The sequence below is a fragment of the Accipiter gentilis genome, chromosome 28, assembly GCF_929443795.1.
Source record: "Accipiter gentilis chromosome 28, bAccGen1.1, whole genome shotgun sequence".
NCBI classification, from domain to species: Eukaryota; Metazoa; Chordata; class Aves; order Accipitriformes; family Accipitridae; genus Astur; species Astur gentilis.
Genome location: NC_064907.1, coordinates 20,547,506 through 20,566,294, shown reverse-complemented (window position 1 = coordinate 20,566,294; position 18,789 = coordinate 20,547,506). Strand labels below are relative to the sequence as shown.

The following is an 18,789-nucleotide window of genomic DNA, read 5'->3' as shown; positions in this document are numbered from 1 at the left end:
CGCCCTGCGCATGCGCGCTGGCGCGGCGATTCAAACCCGACGGGGCGGAGAGCTACGCTCCCGATTGGTGGCCCGCCGTCCGAGCCGCGCGTCGATTGGCCAGAAGGCGAGGAGTAGGCGGGGCGGGAGCGGGTGGCGGGCCTGAGGCGGCGAGGCCCGTCCCCGTCCCCGTCCCCGCCGTGAGGATGAGCGCCCCGACACCCCGCCAGGCCCCGGCCGCCTCCCCAGCCCCGCGGTCCCTCGGCAGCACCGGCACCCCCGTGTTGGCCGAATGCCCCGGTAACGACGATGAACGGGAGAGGCGGCAACGCCGGCGCTCGAGGGCCGCCGACTTCCAGCTCGGCAGCACCGACTCGCCGCTGGGCCTCGCCTCACCCGCGCCCAGGTACGGGCGGGCTCGGTCTGAGGAGGTTTTTGGGGGAGAGGGGGCTGGAGGGGGAGAGGGAGGTACGCGGAGGAGGAGGGTCCCCACATCACCGTCTTTCCCCCAGGCAGACGGAGGAATGGCTGCCGGCCCATCCCCGGTGGACCAACGCTCAGATCTCGGAACACTACAGCACCTGCATCAAGCTCTCCACCGAGAACGTGAGTGGGACACCTCGGGGAGGGCTCCTGATCCCGGCCCCTCTCACATCACCTCTGTCTGGCAGCGGTTGCAAGGCCGGGAGGGATTTTAAAACTCCTTGAGCCTTGGCTACGCGGTTATTCTTCTTCCAAGCCCTCTGAGCCACGTTCCTGATCCCAGCCATGGCCAGATCTGGGCTTCTGTTGCTGCCTTCCCTGCAGTAACCAAGTAGGACGTGGCACGGACCGTATCCCCTCGGTCCTGCTGTAAATACCTCCATGACATGAGGGTTTAGACAGTTTGGACAGGTGTCATTTGCCAGGTGATCAGTTCCGAGCTGTGCTTTGTTTCAGAAAATCACCATGAAGAATGCCTTTGGCTTACACTTGATAGACTATATGACCGAGATCCTGAAACAGAAGGGCTCTGAACCGACCGACTTCAAGGTGAGAAGAATCGCTGCCTAGTCGTGGTGGTGCTTTGTCTCTAACTGGCATTTAGCCTAAGGTTTAGCCAGTAACAAACCTCAAATAACACTGAAGGTGACTGAGCTTGTTACTTCCACTAAAAATACCTGGTAGAGGCAGCACAGTCACTTTTCACAGAAGCTTACAGTGTTGAATCCTTTTGTACCATAGAAATTAAAGGCTGAATTCTTTCAGCTATGGTCCTTCAAAAGGAGAGCTTGTTTAAAAGTAAGACTTGTGAGGCTTCTGAGGTAAATAGTGGGTGTTACAACCAGTGACAAAACAAGGCTGGAAGAGAAAGGAAGTTAGTGTGGCTAACTTCTGGTCTAATTTTGATCCAGGATGGATCAGAATAAGAATGTGCCAGGGCAAAGACGTATTCACTATAATAGTTGACTGATGCTGGGAGGGAGAACTGAATTCTTGGGTGAATAAACAAATGGCAGGGCTTTTGAATGCATCCTCAAGGAACCCCTGAGCAAGCTGTCTCATGATTGATAGAACTGAGGAAGGGATGGGAAACTGCACAGGTTTTCAGTGGGTAGTCTTTTGACTTCGTAATTTGAGAAAATAGAATGATGCCAAGAGGATGACCCAAAAGAAGGCATGAAGGAGAGGTGGAGGAGAGAGGTCTCTTGGGAGATGCAAATCTGCACCTTTCTGCTTCTCCACATTGCTTAATTTTGGCGATTTTTTAAGTATTTTTCTGTGTGATCCCTTCCAAAATACCTGACAAAGCAAACTGTAGGCTCTGCCTCGGAAGACACATCTTGAACCCTGCTGTGCACCTAGGTCTCCAGTAGGTTTTGGAATAAATCCTTTTCCAGTTGTTCACAATTTTGCTTGTAATACAGAGCATTCAGAAATTCAGGTCTGCAGCTTGCCTTCTATGTTTGCATCTTCTAGATGAGACTCTTTCCTTTCCAACTAAAAATTGCATCCTTTGTTCCTCCTGTCAGATAGCAGCTGGCACACTTGATGCCAGTGCGAAGATTTACGCCGTGCGTGTGGATGTGGTCCATGCAGATGCATACAAAGTTCTTGGAGGCTTAGGCAAGGACTTGGCGCCTACAAAAAATGCAGACAGCCCGGAAGGAGGTGTGCCATTCACTCATTTTCTCTTAAGCTCTTCCTCTAAGAGAGATGTCGGTGTACTTACATAGCACCCGTGAATTTCTAAGCACTTTGTACATCTAGGAGAGTACCACTAACTTCATTTTCAAGGGCTGGGAAATCCTGAATTAGTTTGCCTGGGTACTTGAGCAGGGAGGGTTGAGATGAGAACCTGAACCTGTTGCTCAATCCTGTATTCAGCGATTTGGCCCATCAGATTTGAATGCAAACCAAAGGTGGCCTAATCTGAAACATTAAAAACGAAGCACCCTCCTCTTTGCTGTCCTTTGCTTTGAAACGAAAATGTGCTGTTAAGATAAAATAGAGTCAATAAAAAGAAATGCAGCATTCAGTCAATAAAACATTGGTGGTTCATGCTAAGATACCTAATTGGCTAACTTCACGCCCACGGGGTTTTTGCATGTTTGTCCTACAAACTGAAGTAAAAGTTGTGCTATCCCTCCGTAGGGTATTTTAGCAAGTTTTCTAAGTGTAACTTGTTCTTTTCCTTTTAGAAGACAGTGCAGTTCCTGAGGCTGTCAAGAGAGTTCAGACAAAGAAAAAGCACTCATTCAAAACCATTGAGAAGAACTTGAGTAACATCAATGTGTCGGAGGCTAATCACAGATGCGAGGTGGGTGGAGGGGGGCTGCTGTAGCAGCTGCGTTCTAGTGGAGGAAAGGACATGTCGCATCATCTTTCTCATTTCTATTGTTTTCCTTATTGTGCATTCCTTTCGTGGGCTCTAACATTCACATGCACATCTGTGAATTGTGCTATTATATCAAGAATGTTCCTAGTCACGTATATTCCTCCTGCATGAGGCAGCTGTGAGAGCTCTCTCCTCGCTGAAAAAGATGCGTGGGTCATTGTCCCTTCGGATCTGTGCTTCAAAGTCTCCTGCAGAGCCCTGCTTCACCCCCTCCATCTACTCCATTCCGTGATTCTCTGCTTCATTCTGTTCCTGTAGGTTGATCCCATGTTCCGGAAAACAGCTGCATCTTTAGATGAATGCAGCACAGCTGGCATTTTCCTCACCGGGCTGCATACCCAAAGCTGCCACAGTGAGCTCCTCTTTGACTCAAAGATCGTGCCTCTCCCTTCTTCAGAGACACTCACGCTGCCAAACTCTGATCCTGTGAAAGTGACGGATTTAAAGTGTGAGTGCCGGTAACTGCTAAGCAAAGGGGCCCATCCAGACTTTTCGATCCTTTGCATCTCCCAAGCATGCTCATCTTAGTCTCAGCCAGCTTGACTTGTGCTTTTCTTCACTGCTTGGCTACCCTGTGGCTCCATTGCTCTGATCCTGATCAAACTGAGACTGGTTGCTGGATAAACAGGACCTTTGTAGGTTTTAGATCACTACGTGTAACTTAACCTCTGGCAGATCTGTCACACAGCAAGTATACGTGGTCTGAGCCGTGCACCAGTTGAGATTAGTGTGCTCCAGGTTAAGGACTGACCTTATTAAGAGTCTTTTGACCCTGTACATACTACCCAACCCTACTGCTCTGATAAGATTCCCAGCATTATGCCCACCTTCGAGTTGGGGTAGCAAGCGAACTCTCCCTTTCTGCTGAGAAATGAGCCTGACTGCTTTTGCAGTGAGCCCTGCACCACCCTACATGGAAGAAGGGCTGCCTATATATGTGGCTTTAAGAATGATTTAATGCCTGGCACTTGTTTTAGGTGCTGGTTGCTTCATCCTGTATCTAATCTCTCCCCCTTGCTCTCCTTGTCTCTAGCCCTTCTAGCACAGTGCATTGAAAAACGCCCCATCTGCTCTTCACTGGCTGGTTTCCAGTTTACAAAGTGGGATGCTGAATCCCATGATGAGGTATGTTTGTTAGCTCTGTGCCAGGTGGGATACTTGAGCTATATTCTGTGCTCACCTCCAAAGCGATCTCCCAGATACATGGGGCAGGTTGCGCTGTAGGGCTGCTGATATCCTGCAAATTTTTTTCCTGAGCACTTTCTTCTCCTACAGTCAGTGTCAGCCCTGTTGGAAAAATTTAAGAAGAGCGACCAAGTGTTCAATATCAACGCAGAGACAGACAGTGACATGGAAGACTCTGTTCCCACCCTGCCAGATGACAACTTCAATTCTGACTCCCCCAGGAGTACAGAAGCAGACAAGATAGGGGAATTCAGAGAAAACCTCAACTCCTGTGGGACACTCTGCCAGAGCAAGAGGTAAGTAGTCACTGAAAATCTATAGCTTTGCTTTGATAGCAAGTGACAACTTCTGGCAGCTCTCTGAGGAATCTTTAATTTACTGTGTAGACATTTCCCATCTGCCTATAGCTTGCTTTCTGCTCAAGTTTTGGGTATGTCCAGGAGTCCCTTACCATAGTACCTCTACCCTCCAAGAGGACCTTTTCCTATGGTCACCTTTTCCCAGAGTGATTGCTTGCCTGCTCACTCCGCTGCCCAGTTTCCAGCCTGCCCTTTGGCAAATCCAACTCTGTGTTTGCAGCAGCCTCATGGACTCCAGACAGTGCAGCACCCACAGTACTGTTCACTCATTAAAGAGCCGGAGTCCTGCACACATGCCGGCAGAGGGAGCGGGTGATGTCTGTACAGAGCTGATCTGGTTATTAAATGCACACTCAGGCCTGGTGTGTGCCAAAGGAATGATTTCACTGAGCAGCATGTGTGCTCTTTCCAGAACTGATGTGGTTCCTTTTGGAGAGGGAGACATCGGGACCATGTGCCTTCATCTCTCCATGAAACCAGGGGAATACTCCTACTTCAGTCCCCGAACTCTGTCAATGTGGGCTGGCCCAGAGCACTGGCGTTTCAAACCTCGACACAAAGGTACGTATTTAGAGACAGTGGCTCATACGCTACAGACGCAGCTACTGCCAGGTCCTGCTTACCTTTGGAGATGGGTGCCGCCTGAGTTGTAAAGTAGGGACAGTAAAGAATGGGACGAGCCTGCATGGCTCTTTTCTAGCCAGATGGGAAACAGCACTGAGTTCAGACACCAGAAAGGCTCTCAGTCACATGCGGATCCTTTGGTGTCTAACGTATTCTCTATTGTTTGGGTTTGTTAATGATGTTCAAAGTTGAGGGGGTGTCTCTCACTGCAGCAATAAGAGATACTAGCACTAATACAGCTCCTGGTGTTGTTTCCCACCTTCTGCATAAGACCTGAAGATTAAATTACACTTTCTGCTTCTATAAAAAGATAATGATCCCTTTAAAACATGAAGCTTAGAAAAACAGCTATTGCTTTCTTCTAACAAAGGGAAAAGTCCTTGTAGGTGACCTTTCTGTGTGGAGCAGATGCTCAAGTTAGGAGCGAGCTTGTTGTCCTTACTCTGTCACAAAGCACTGACAGTTTCCTTCCTTTCTGCAGCAGGTGCTGACGCTGAAAAAGAGGCCAAGAAAAGAAGTGCAAAGAAAGCATTTGAAATAAACTTTGATGAGGATATTGACTTTGAGGCATATTTCCGTAAGACCAAGGTATGTGCTGAGGTTCTGCCTCTTTCTGCTCTCTCTTTTGCTATATCAGTGTGTCTTGGAACTGTCATCTGGAAATGGTTCATCTCATGGTCCTGTGAAACTGGCTCTGTAAACCCAACATCACGTATGTTCCTTGGTGCAGGGTCTTCTGACTCCAGATCACATTACAAATAGAGAGTTTTACCAACCTTGGGGTAGAGAATCAGGCTGGATTCTTCCTGGCTTATACCCTGTCAGTCAAAGAGACCCTGCAGCTCCAGCTGTGTGTCACAGGGTGCTGCACAGAAGCCACTGGTTGCACTGACTGGACCAGTGTGGAACTCTTCTTCAGAGGCATCTCAGAACTTGCCCGCTTTCAGACGAAGACCTGTGTTCAAAACACTTACTTGTGCATTAATCTTCCGAGTACCGCATAGCTCATGGGTAATGGTATTTATTACCTTTCCCAGGCATCTGTAACTCTAGCCAAATCCATTCTGGAAAGCCAGAATTTGAAGAGCACCACGCTTCCCACAGACTTCAACTATGACCCTAACAACATTCTCCAGCTGTTCCTCAAACCAGCTGTTAAGGTAAGAGTCTTCTCTAAAAGCCTGTTGGCAATAATTCCATGAACAAAACCGCTCTTCACCAAATGCTTGAAGTGCTTCGGGATGCTCCTTAGGGCTGGAGACGGGCCAGCATGTCTCTCGCTGAAGTGCCCCACTTGTGGATGCCGAAGCGGCTGTGCTTAGTTGTTGTGCTTTGCAAGGGGCTTGCTAGAGGGCTGGCATGCGAGGAGGAGGAGGAGGAAGAGCTAGCAGGCTGGGAAAAGGAGGCGATGAAGGAACAAGGCGCAGGCGTTGCTTGGGGAAGTATTTAGAGTTTTTTCTTTTCTGATCCCTGGTCTTGTCTCTGTAGCTCTGCAGGACGTCCGAGCTGAACAGCTCATTGGATCACGAAGATGACATCGGCGAGTACGATTACAACAACCCCAATGACACCTCCAATTTCTGCCCTGCATTGCAGGTAACTGGAACAAGATTTCTTCTGCTGCTTATACTTGATATGTGATGGGAGTAATTTAGGAAGAATCTGTGTCTGGAATTAATTAGTACTGAAAAAGAATAGGAGCTGCAGATTATGACGAAGCTGTACGAGCCTCTGTGCACACCCCTGTCTCCTCACTCTTAATGAAATCAACTAAACTCTCTGCCTTTGGTGTTTGCCAGTCAGTTTGCTGCAGAAACTCTGTTCCAGCCTTTTCCATAGGGCACTCCTGTGCCCTAAAGCAGGAGTAAATACCATTCTTACCTCTTCTGTCATCTCTACACAGTGAAGTTTGCTCCCAGCTGTTTCGAGCTCCCACTGAAGTAGATTTCTTCTAAAGCTTCAGCTTTCTGCTAGGCCAGCACTGCCTCCTGACTGTGTTTGTGACAAGTCTGGTCCCACACTGGCAGGAGAGCCCTCATCTCTGTTACCTTTCCGTGTAGAACAGTCTTTTGATACTCCGTGCTCTAGATCTCCCTTGAGTTTAGCCTTAGCCCAGCCTAAGCACTATGGGGAGAGGCTGAATAAGAACATGTTCCATGGGGAAGCTGGACAGGTATCGCCACCCTCCTAAAAGGCGGGTGCTCTTGTTATCTCGGTGCCAGACAACTCTGGCTCCTCAAAGATGTCTCTGGGTAGCCTCACTGCTGTATCTCTTCTTGATCAGGCTGCAGACAGCGATGATGATAATGACCCCATTCAATTAATGGGCCAGACAGGGGACTTCAACCTTACCAGCCACCCTGAGGGTCAAGACGCTGAGCTCCACACGGTTGTCGGCAATGTCGATATCACAACGTATGGAGAGCTGAACCTCATTGCTGAGCCCCAGAAGGTAAGGACTCGTGTTGTCGCCAAGCTGTGAACTGCTCACTTGGGCAGGTCTGGAGCAAAGCCTCTCAACACCTCGGTCCCAAGATGGCAGTTTCCCTGGTGCAGGATTCTCCTGGGTTAGCTACTGGACATTTTATTCCTAGATGAACCCTTGTGTAAGAGGAGGGAATTAACAATCAAGGGTTTAGTAGTGAGAGAGCATTTACCATTGTTCCCAAGAACCATGTTTTGATTGTTCCTGTGGCCCTGAGTGAGAATAGTGCTGCTGCTTCTGCTCAGCTGCTCTCCACTAACCGTGGACTTCTTTTCCTCAGGTCAATAAGATAGCAATTCAGTATGCAAAGACAGCCAAGAAAATGGACATGAAGAGGTTAAAGAAAAGCATGTGGGACATCTTGACTAATGCAGAGAAGAAAGAAACAGTAGCTGAGGTGAGTGCAGGGGGAGCCAGATACCTCAACAGGCCCGGGACTGTGCTTAACTCCTGCAGAGACAGTCTTGGTCAGGTTTAGCAGCAATTCCTTTCTCGTAGCCTTGCTCCCATGGGATGGTTGATAAAGACAGACTGAGTGTAACTTGCAGTGTTTTTTTCTCTGAACACAAGGCTCAATACTGGGGAACAAAGTCCGTCTCAGCAGTGTCTGTCTTTTTGCTAAATAGATGGAAGATGCAGAGAAAGAAGAGGACACATCCATGGTAGCAGGAGAGAAGGTCTTCAGCAGCATCACAAAGGAACTGCTTCACAGGTAGAGAGGCCCTAGAAGAGGTTGGACTGCAGCTAGAGGACAGACTTCAGCTGAGCTTGGGCAAATGCTGACCCCTCTGTGTCTATATTATGACCTGCTAACTGAACCTGCTCTCTGGGAGCTACGGGTTGCATTCAGCTTGGCAAATTCTGTGCTAGTGGGAGGGAAAAGGTAGAGAAAACCAGATCCCTGGGGAAGAGCTAATCTTTGGAGACCTGGTCCTTGCAGACACACTCCATCCGCTGGGTTTCAGTAGGCTCTGGCCATCCTAACTTCCTCCCTTCTCTTTTGTAGGCTGCCTTCTGTGATGGTTAACAATCTGTCTGTCCCCTTAGCCTTCGCCTGCCTCTTGCATTTGGCAAATGAGAAGGTAAGTGTAGCGTGCACACAGGAGACGTGGTAGGAGCAGCGGGCGAAACGCGCAGTGAAAAGTGCCAGGAGCAGGGCCATTTTCTTGCTACGTCAGGACTTCTCAACTTAAGTCCCTGTTTCATGCTTATAGTGAACATAAATCAGGCTAATGTGCTGGGAATGACAGCCCATGGTTAAGTACTCGTAGCATTTCCAGCCTAACTGCTGCCTGTCCTTCCTGGTCCTTGGGTCTGGCAGCAGAGGGGTGAGCACCTGTTGCTCAGTGTTGTTCTAAGCATTGTGAGAGTTCCAGACTCCAAAGCAATAGCCGATGGGAAGCCTTGGTCTTGTGTGCACTACTGGTGACAGAAGGGGCTGAGGTTGTTCTGAACCACCATCGTGTGTGGTTTTTTTATGCCAGGCCTTCAGACTCCGAGGGGAAGAGTCTGGCTTTGTCAGACTTAGCTTTTCTTTTATATTCCCAGAATCTGAAGCTGGAGGGCACAGAGGACTTGTCTGATGTCCTAGTGAAGCAAGGCAACTAAGCCCTGTGCGGAGCAGACCACCGGGGCTGACCCACAGGGCAGAGCTCAACTTCCCAGCTGGCTAGTGCTGGCTCTGGACTCTCTCATCAGTGGCAGATTTTTCTCGTCCCAGCACCGTTGCTGAGAAATCCCACTGGTCTCTGCACTTCACAAAGACTTCTAAATCAAGGATGTCCTACTCAAACGTAGGACCTGTACAGATGGACAGTTGCAGCTCAGCCTGCCTGGCTCCTGCCATCTTTGATCCGTCGGCTCTTTCCTGTGTCTGGGTAGCAGAGTTCCTCCAGCTCACTGTGAACTGCCAGCGCCTGCTAGCAAAAGGTCCCTCTGTGTGTCACTCACTGTCTGTCTGTAATTCCCAGTACGTGGACTGACTGTTACTCGTGTCTCCAGTTCCTCCTGTAGTCCTGTTCATCCCCTGAAATTATTGACTTTTTATACTGAGCTTAAAGATAATAAATTGCTACAGGGTTTGTCAATGGGCCTTTGAGATGGGGAAGGAGGAGCCTCCAAAACAGGAGAGAGGTTAAAATAACAACAGACGAGTGTCAGGGAGCAGCAAGAGCAGGGTGGATCCCGAAAGAAAGGCAAACCAGTAGTCACGGGGGATCGCACGGCCAGAACATCACCAGCCAGGACCCAGTCCTCCAGTACCTGAACAACGTGAGCAGGACCAACCTGGAGATGGTGGCCAGGTTCAACCAAGAGTTGAGATCACCATGCAAGTGCGTGGTGCTGAGGCAGGTCCAAGATGAAGCCAGGAAGTCCATCTGCAGGTCAGGATCGGGTCTGAGGCGATGAGGCAGGGAGAGCAGCACTCCCAATGCAGCTCAGGCAGGGACTGAAGCCCTTCAGCTGAGCTTCGGTTGAGCTCCTGGGCCATGGGTGCAGGTCAAGGCCCTTGGGGCTTATTAATGCCCTCAGAGCCCTTGACGAGGTGGGTGGAGAACAGCTCTGTGCAGGGTGGGGGAGCCTAGAGCTGGCTCCAGGGCTGTCCCTGTGCTGTCAGCTGTGCCCCTGTGGGCATCTCTGGGCCAGAGGCTGGGCACAGGACCCCCCCGCTCCCTGAGAGCTGGCCTGAGGGGGCAGGTTGGGGGCACAGGACGTGCTGGTGGGGCACAACGTGAGGGGTTTTAAATAAAATAGTCACAAACGGGGACTTTCTTCAAGAAAGGATGTATTTCCTCGAGTTGCAATTCAGCTGAGGGGAGGTCCGCACGGGAAGCGCCAGCAGCCCCCCCTTGTATCCACAGCTTTGAGACCAGTGGGGGAGACTTCCCCAAGGGACTTCTGGGGCAATGTGAGGTGGCAGCGCCTGCTTCACCTCAGCCCCTCCAGCATGGCGAGGGTGGGCTTGAACACACCCTTGTCTGCCACCCCCAGGATCCGTACCACGTCCTGCCCGGCCCCAGGGCTCATCACCCCCAGGGCAGCTGCCCCTCACCTTGCCTTTGAGATCCTTCAGTCCCATCTCCCAGAAGAGCCATGGGACTGGTCCCCAGGCAGCTGCCTGCCTCTCCCCAGTAATCTGTGGCATAGTGTCAGGAGGGGAGGTGGAAGAAGCGGATGATCCTGTTGCTGCTGTGGGCACCATGCAGCCCTCCTCGCCGCTGCACCGGCAGCGAGTTCCCCAGTTCTTCTTCCAGCATCTGGAGGAGAGAAGCAGCACTGCCACGTCCCGTGCCCCGCGTTGCGGGGGCTTGCAGCGGGGAGGGCAGCCCTCCGTGGCATCCCTTGAGCTGGGCCAAGATAGGGAGGGGATGCTTCGGGCTGCAGGACCACTCACCTCCTTGCGGGCAGCCAGCCGTTGCTTCCACTCGCTGAGCTCCATGACGTGCTCCTGGTCCAGCTGCCCCAGCTGCCTCCTCTCCTGCTCTGCCAAGAGGTGCATCTTCTCGCTCTGGGAGAGGGAAGGTAGAAACGGGAAGGAAGGTGCTCGAGGAGAGGTAGCAGGGGTGTGGGAAGCCCCCGGGGTGGGCAGTTTTGCAGTGGTCCCCAGTACCTGCACCTGCTCCAGCTCTGCCAGGCTCTCGGCCTGCTGCTGCTGCAGCTGCTGCAGCTGCTGCGCCTGCTGCTCCTGCTGCCGTTGCGCCTCCGCTCGCTGCCGCCTCTCCTCCTGCTGCACGAACTGCGGTGGGGGACAGCCCACGTCACCCTCCCCTTCCCTAAAAGCCACGGCTTACAGTTTGCGGGGACTTTCTCCATACTTTGTGCTGGGGAACCTCGTTGGCCCCGGATAGGTCCTTGTACCTGCTTGGCCCTCTCCCTCTGCTTGGCCCCATTAGCCTCCTGGATCTTCAGGTTGTCCTTGAAGAGGGCCAGGCGGATTTTGGCATCACAGCGCTGGCTTTTCAGCAGCTGAGCCTGCTCCTGTGCCTGCTGGCTCTTCAGGTCCTCCAGCAAGAGCTGGTGGAAGCGGTTCATCCTCTCTGTCTCCTGGGAAAGGGGCAGGAGGGTGAGCCAGGAGAGCGGCCAGGAGCCTGCAGGGCTGGGGGAGCATCGCCAGCGCTTCCCACCTCACCTTCTCGTGGCGTTTGCGGAGCTGCTGCCTCTGCAGCGCGTGCTGCTCCTTCACCTGCTGCCTAAAGAGCTGGTACTTCTCCTGCAGGTGCCCTTGCTCCATGTTCCACACCACTGACTCGCGGGCTGCCGGGCAAGACCGCAGCACGATGACCACCTCCAAAAAACCGCCAGCCGGACCCCCTGCTTCCCTCCCCAAGAACCCTCCATCCTCTTCCTCCTCCCAGCCCGGTGTGCACCTCTCCTGAGGCTGTGGATCTTGTTGATGCACTCCCAGTCGATGGATGTCATCTTCTTCTTGTGCTCCTGGACAACCTTCTGCAGGGCTGCATTGAGTTCCTCCTGCTGCTGCTGCAGGAACCGCTGCTCCTGCGGTGAACAATGGAGGGACTTGGTCCCAGCACCCAGGGGAGACGGTCCCCAGCCTCCTGGGGCATAGCCAGGGAAGCCAGCGCTGCCCCCAGACCCTCACCTCTCTCCCATCACCCTTCAGCTCTTCCATCCTCCTCCTGCAGTTCTTCTCCTGGAGAGACTTGAGGCGCTTGGCCTCATCTTGCAGCCTCACCGTGTACTGGAGCTCCTGGCGCTCCTTCAGCTGCTGGTAGCGCCGCTCCAAGCTCTCCATCTCCCGGTCATAAAAGTCCTTCTTGCTCTGCCATGCAGATATGGTTAATGGGGCTGCAGGGACCAGAAGTGGCCACCAAAGAAACCAAACCCTTCCCCCCCGCCCCCAGACACTGGCATCTCCCCCAGCGGGACCCCAGCACCCCCTTGCATGTGTCCCTCTCTGAACGTATCACGGCACCAAGGGATGACGGTCCAGTTACCGTCATCTCCTGCTCAATGTGACGAAACATCTGCTCCCGCTGCTGGTGAAACTTCTGCTCCAGCTGGCTCTGAGCTCGCTGCTCTTCCTTCTGCAGCACTCGCAGCTCGTGGAGCTCCTGGCGCCTAAAGGTTTGGGGAATCAGGGTGAGAGGGGGGTTGAAGGTGGCCCCTCTTGCTCTCAGGATGGCTGACTTCTAGGTGGCTAAAGGAAGGGAGAAGCTCAGCCCTGGTGCAACGTCACGGAGAATTTCTCCGGCAAGAAGGAAGATGGGATGCCGGTTGGGTCCGTGGTGGCCACGGTCCCAAGCTCAGCCGATGTCGCTGCCCCTCCATCTCCCCCTTCATCCTTTCCTACTCTCCTTGGGTGACATGAGAGCTTATGGGAGAAGATCTTCCTCTCTCTCCTTAAGCTGGCTGCTGGACACACCAGATATGGGTCTGGGTGATGTCTTGGCTCCTCATGTGTCCCTAGCACACAGCTCTGAGGATGCAGCGAAGGGTTTGCTCACGCTTTCCTGCTGGAGTAGACCCCAGCCAGGGAGGCAGATGTGTTTTCCAGGCCTGGAGGTCAAGCACTTGTACATTGCACAGAGACACCCAGACCCATCCTCCATCCCACACCTTCTTCCCTTTCCTCCTGGTCCTCCTTGGCCAGAAACAGGTGGAAGATGCCTGGTGGCCCCTCCGCTACCGGCATCACTCACCGAGCCGAGCGTACCATCTCATCCCTCGCCTCAGCCTTGCCGACGGTCCTGGCGGTCGTCACACTCACCTCCTCCCCGTCTACCACAAACCTGCGGGTTTTCTTCACGGTCCTTTGGAGCGAGGCAGGTTCCTGTGCAACAGGAAGCAACAGTTTGAGCTCAGACGGCCCAAAACTATGTAAACCCGACATGGGAGCCCACATAAGGAGGGGGGCAGGTTCACGTGGCCATGCTACCTGCAAGCTTCTTACCTGCTGGGCTTCCCCAGCAGAGGGGAAAGGCTGCGCTGCTGCAGGGAGGGTACTTGGACCTTGTACATCTGCAGGGTTTTCCACAGGGGATGGCTCCTCTCCTTGCTTTGATGTGACAGGTGGATCTGGTGGGTTCCCTGCTTCCCACACGGCCCGTGCTTGGGAAGAGGTGCGGACAAGGGCAGCACCAAAGCTCACGGTCTTTGTGGCCTTTGGTTGTCCACCAAGGCCCTCCTGGGGCTCTGGCACTGCTTCGTGACCCTCCAAGCCACTCATCTCCTCTCCAACTCCATCCCTTGATGGCCCTTCAGGTGCTGGAGCAACCTGCACCCCATCTTCTGCAAGCTCTCCATCATTTCCATCTTCTCCTTTCCAGCCATTCCCACGAGCAGCTCCTGGCTGGTTGTCTCTGGGGCTGCTTTCCGCTTTCTCTTCTGTTTCTTCTTCAACAGGCCCCGGGATCTCCACAGGGGGCGAATCCTCTGCTGAATTTTGGGCCTCCTCACTTGCGGGTCCCTCTCCCGCACATGCTGCAGAGGCTGGCTCCAGTTCCTCTCGGGCCAGCACCACCTCCCCCAGGCCGGCTGCATCTCCCCCTGGGTTATGGTCTCCAATCAAACACCCTTCTACAACATCCTCTTCCAATTTTAATTCTGCTGCCACCAGGGCTTCCTCAGGAGAAGTTTCCACCCTAGTTTCAGCATTGTCTGTGGCTTCCTCCTCATTCCTTCCCACCTCCTGCTCAACCAGGTCCAGGGGGTCAGCGTTGGGCTTGCGCACGCCTGAGTTTCTCTCCCCGTTGTTCCTCTCTCTGGCCTCTCCCAGACCGGCCGGAGGCTCCTGCCACCCCTTGAGAACATCTGACCCCCCCACTACCTCCTCTGTCACACTGGGTGTCAGCGATTCTTCACCCTGTGGCACCCTCTCCTCCACCAGCTCCATCTCCTCAGCCTCTCCAGCACCCTCAGGTCCCACAGGTGCCCTCCCAGCTCCACCGCCATCCTTCCCAAGGCAATCTTCAGCCCCAGTGGAGCCAACCTCAACCTTCAGGCTTAGCAATGACCGAGTAACCTGGTGCCGATGCTCTGCCAGCGAGTTGAAGCTCTGGGTTTTGGTCCACAGGTCCAGGGCTGCCACCAGCTGCCCCACGGCCAAGCCTCTGTGCCAGCCCCCATCCACGGGTGCAGGCAGGGCCAGTGAGTTCCAAGTAGGGTCTCTGCTTAACTCCTTTTTTGTATCGCTTTTGGGGGTTGAAACAGGGCTGGGTTGGGCTGCAAGCTGTCCCTCCGCAAGCGTCTCAGCCACCGGTGATGCATCGGCATGGTGGTTTTCCTCCTGGGAGTCTGCCTTGGGTCCAACCTGCTCTGCCTTCAGCTCTTGCAGTTCAGCAAGGTCTCCTGCCCGCTGTGGCCCTGCGGGGAGCTCAGCCACATTGCAGGGGGTCCCCAGAGGGCTAGTCTCTTCTTTACACCCTGGAACTTCTCCTGCCTCTGCTGGGACTGGTGTCCCTTGAGGAGCATCCAGCGCCATGATCTCCAACTCACTCGGCTCTGCCCTGTGCTGCTCCTTAAGTGTTTCTTGGGACTTCATCCCTCCAAAAAACGACCTGCGCCGCATCAGCTTCAAAAACTCGGATGGCGTCTTTGCAGTGAGCCTCATGGAGCCCACGGGCTCAAGCAAGGACCTCCTCCTCCTTTGCTTCAAGAAGTCAGATGCTTTCTTGGTCCTTGGCTCTGCCACCACCTGGACGTCGCATGGAATGCCTGGCTCCTCGCCGACTCTCCCCGCAGAGTCCGGCGGCTGATCATCCAGGGGGCCCCCCAGGGTTGGGGGGCAGGAGGACTCTCCATGCTCCTGCTCAGGCTGTGGGGTGGACAACGGGGGAAGAGGTGAGGGTCAACGAGCTTGTGGAAAGGGTTGGAGGGATCTCGCACCCCAGCCAGCTGCTACTCACGCACCAAGGGGACTGGACTTTCCTCCTCATCCTCTTCCTCCAGCACGTCAGCCCGGGCTTCAGCCACCAGCTCCCGGAGTGGCCGCTTGTCAGAGATGCCCGCCACAAAGGGGTGCTGGGTGGGAGCAAGGGAGGTGAGCGGGGCCAGCAGTGGGGATGGGTCCCACCACCCTGAGCAGGTGGCGATGGATGCTACCCACCTGCAGGAGCTGGCTGGCTGACCACCGCACCTCGGGGCTCTTCTCCAAGGATTTGCTCAGGAAGTCCTTGAAGTCTTCAGACCTGTGGGATGGTCCCTGTCACCCCCACTGTGGACCCCACAGACCGTGGGGTGATGCTAGGGACACTCAGGCTCTGCTAGGACCTTGGCAGGAGGTCCGTACCCCCGTGCTGCCCACCAGTGTCACCTTCTGTGGGCAAAGGCGGCGCGATGGGAAACCTGCGGTGCCACTTCTGGAGCTGGGCTTGAAGGAGTCACGACCAGCATCACTTACGGTCTAAAAGCCCGTGCCAGCTGCCCAGACATGGCTTCGAGCAGGAGGTGCCCCATGGGACAACTTCTCCCACCATCACTGACATGGGGTGACATCTCCATGTGGGGACTCACCACCTCTTGGGGTGACGCAAGGTGGGTGGCTGGGACTTGGCAATCTTCAGCAGCACACGGAGGGGGTTCAGCTCGTGGTAGGGGGGCTCCATCTCGGCCATCTCGATCAGCGTGATGCCCAGTGACCAGATGTCAGCCTTGTAGCCATAGGGGCTCTCCTTGGACGTCTCACACTGTACCACCTCTGGGGCCATCCTGTGCATGGGAGAGAGGGGAAGAGCTCCAGCTTGCCCTGGGCCGGGGGCTGGTATCTCCCCCTGAAACCAAACCAGGGTGCCATCCCCTCCAGAGACAACCCTACAGTCGCAAGATTCGACCCCGGCTCTTCCAGCGCTACCCCAGGAGGGCTTGCACCCACCAGCACCGCACGTGTCCTCTCCATACATAGTCTCATGCTACTGGGAAGCCCACCCTGGAGCTGGAGTTGGCTGGAGAAGGAAAAATCCAGTTCCTCGAGATGCTCCTAGTGTCAAGGAGCCAGTTGTGAGCATCCACAGGAGGAACGGGACACCTGGGCTCCCCCATCCCACCTGCCTGCACTCTCAAATCCTACCAGCCCCATGGATTTCTGCCCCACACCTACCAGTACGGGGTACCGATGAAGGACACCCGGCGCTGGACGGTGCTGGAGTTTTTGGCCGAGACACCAAAATCGGCTGCAGAACAGAGAGCAGCCGTGAGAGAGGATCCTTGGGGCAAAGCATCCCCGGGACTTCACTCCTGGCCTCCCTCTGCCACGCGGCACCCCGGTGCCCCAGGGACTCACCCAGCTTGACGTCCCCGTCGAGGGTGAGCAGGACGTTGCCAGCCTTCACGTCCCTGTGGATGATCTTGCAGCCGTGCAGGTATTGCAGTGCCAGCAGCAGCTGCTTGCAAGCCACTCGGATCTGCTCCTCCGTCAACCCTTTCTCCAGCTCTGCCGTTAGCGCAAATGAACCCCGCCGCTAGTGATGCCTCTTGCCCAGCACCCCCCACAAACCCGGGGGTACCTGGAGGAAGATGCACCCCATCCCATCCTCCATCCTGGAGATGCTGCACAAGCCCAGGACGCCCTTCCACGCCATCAAATTTGGCAATCCCATCCCAAACCCTCCGACAACTGCACACCAGCCAGAAAAAAAACCCCACATTTATTTACCCAAAATAGCTGCATCCACGGCCCCTCCAGGACAAAACTCCACCAGGATCTGCAGGGAGATGTTTCCCACCCTGGTCTCCAAACATGTCCCCTCCAGACCGAGTCCCCCAGCCCCAAGATGCCGGTGGGACCCTCGTTGGGGGGGGGGGACGGGGGGACACAACACAGGGGGACCAGCACCCTCCATAGCTCACCCAGAGCCGCCCATTCCAGTAGAGCGCATCCAGCAGCTTGGTGATGTTGGGGTGGTCACAACAAGCCAAGATCTCGATCTCCACCACATAGTCCTCCAGTTCCTCCTCACTCGGGGTGTCGATCACCTTGGCGGCTGCCAACACCCCCGTCACTTTGTTCTGTGCCTGGGGGAGAGGTTTTGTGAGGTCTCATGGGGTACAAAAGGAGCAGCCCCAAAATTTTCAGATAGGGGGAAGCTTGGACCCATCACATCCCTCCCTGGCTGCTCGGTGCTGCCAAGCCAAATGCTGGGGACAGACGTGAGGACCCCACTGTCACCAGAGCCAGGAAGGAGAGGGATGCGCGGCCACCCCATGCACGGGGCTGACGTGCAGGTGGTCCCAGCGTGGCCTTGCCACCCTGTGTGCGGGTCTCGGAGAATCCCACTGTATCCCAAAACCCTCCTGCAAGCTACGTCCTCCCACGGATGCAATATAGTCCCCGTGGGCACAGCCACAGCGAGCGCCGGTACGTGGGGCCTCAGCAAACCCCACCCCAAGGACCTTTATTGGGGGTCCCATCCTGCGAGCAATGCCAAGCCATTCGCCTGCCCCGAAAACACTAAAAAGAGAGAAAAGGGGATGGGTTTGGCCAGGACAAGCCCAACCAGGGCCAGGGACCATCACTGCTGCGTGCCACCGGCCCCGGTGCCGGAAGGCGGCTGCTGCTGTGGGTCTGGTGAGCGGCGAATTTGGGTTTCCTGTCGCGCTCAGGCTCTGCACCGTGGTTTCAGAGAAAAACATCCCTGTCTCAACACCCTCACACCAAGCAAGGAGGCAAACACCCGCCGGCAAAAGGGCCGACTCCAGGAGCCGGTGGCTCTCCCCCTGCCGAAGGTTGGGGATGGGCTGAGCCAGCACCGGGTGAGGACCCTGCCATCTTCTGCTAGAAATTTGGGGCTGTTTAGAGGTTTTTTAGCTTCTTGCGTGCCGGAAACTGTACGATGCGAGGCAGCACCAGAAAAAAAAAAAAAAAGCATTTGCAAAAACCCTTGGGGCACCAGCGGCGTTTTGAAGTGCCCTCCTACCTTAAAGACCTTGCCGAAGGCGCCATCGCCCAGCTCGCCCAGCACCTGCCAGGCCTCCTCGGGGTCGACATCCCGTTTAACGTGCTCGTACTGCCTCGGCGGCTTCTTCTTTTCCGAAAAGCCAAAAAGGCGCCGGAGAAAAGCCATGGGGCCACCTCCATGCAGAGAAAAGGTGGACGGCTGGGCTCAAGCTTCTCCACCAAGCACCTTCGCAGCCTTCTTCGCAGCCCTCGCTCTTCCTCCCCCGCGGGCAGGAAGGGGCTGAGCGCTGCCCCGGCCCGCGCAGGATGTGCCGTGAGATGGAGGTGCCGAAAAGGGGATGCTTCGCCCCATACGGGTCGCATCCCACCCTTGGGTATTTTCAGGATGGGAGAAAAGGTTTGTGCTCACCCAAAGGTGCTGCCTGCC

The 18,789-nt window shown here is 54.7% G+C and overlaps 2 protein-coding genes across 3 annotated transcripts; one reads left to right on the top strand and one right to left on the bottom strand.

The window, feature by feature from the left end:
* The first annotated feature begins 159 nt into the window (after positions 1–159).
* On the top strand, positions 160–9,607 carry NCAPH (non-SMC condensin I complex subunit H). 2 transcript variants are annotated; one of them, XM_049831287.1, is made up of 17 exons: positions 160–385; positions 492–585; positions 919–1,011; positions 1,992–2,130; positions 2,664–2,779; positions 3,116–3,305; positions 3,891–3,982; positions 4,133–4,338; positions 4,814–4,962; positions 5,507–5,613; positions 6,063–6,185; positions 6,514–6,621; positions 7,310–7,477; positions 7,791–7,907; positions 8,137–8,222; positions 8,517–8,592; positions 9,059–9,607. In XM_049831287.1, the coding sequence occupies exons 1-17, from the start codon at positions 186–188 to the stop codon at positions 9,116–9,118; spliced, it is 2,124 nt and encodes a 707-aa protein (XP_049687244.1). In that variant the 5' UTR covers positions 160–185; the 3' UTR covers positions 9,119–9,607. The 2 variants fall into 2 exon arrangements, with proteins under 2 accessions (XP_049687244.1, XP_049687243.1); XM_049831286.1 differs by having other exon boundaries at positions 2,661–2,779; positions 9,059–9,606.
* A 671-nt stretch (positions 9,608–10,278) lies between these two features.
* LOC126051667 (serine/threonine-protein kinase 10-like) lies at positions 10,279–18,789 on the bottom strand. Its single transcript, XM_049831198.1, has 18 exons — positions 18,382–18,789; positions 17,315–17,479; positions 17,121–17,169; positions 16,749–16,898; positions 16,566–16,638; positions 15,983–16,177; positions 15,576–15,657; positions 15,380–15,490; positions 13,422–15,284; positions 13,171–13,301; positions 12,466–12,589; positions 12,111–12,290; positions 11,878–12,007; positions 11,640–11,764; positions 11,369–11,554; positions 11,121–11,246; positions 10,905–11,018; positions 10,279–10,767 (listed from the first exon to the last, which is right to left on the bottom strand). Exons 1-18 carry the CDS (start codon positions 18,526–18,528, stop codon positions 10,660–10,662), a joined length of 4,059 nt encoding a protein of 1,352 aa, XP_049687155.1. The 5' UTR covers positions 18,529–18,789; the 3' UTR covers positions 10,279–10,659.

Bases quoted from the DNA above. Each gene is read 5' to 3' on its own strand.
- NCAPH (XM_049831286.1), top strand. From the start codon at position 186: ATGAGCGCCCCGACACCCCGCCAGGCCCCGGCCGCCTCCCCAGCCCCG. The intron at 386-491 runs GTACGGGCGGGC...TCTTTCCCCCAG, and splicing joins CTCGCCTCACCCGCGCCCAG to GCAGACGGAGGAATGGCTGC. The intron at 6,186-6,513 runs GTAAGAGTCTTC...TTGTCTCTGTAG, and splicing joins TCCTCAAACCAGCTGTTAAG to CTCTGCAGGACGTCCGAGCT.
- LOC126051667 (XM_049831198.1), bottom strand. From the start codon at position 18,528: ATGGCTTTTCTCCGGCGCCTTTTTGGCTTTTCGGAAAAGAAGAAGCCG. The intron at 17,170-17,314 runs GTGAGCTATGGA...ATCTCCCTGCAG, and splicing joins ACTGGAATGGGCGGCTCTGG to ATCCTGGTGGAGTTTTGTCC. The intron at 11,247-11,368 runs GTACAAGGACCT...CCCCCACCGCAG, and splicing joins AGAGGGAGAGGGCCAAGCAG to TTCGTGCAGCAGGAGGAGAG.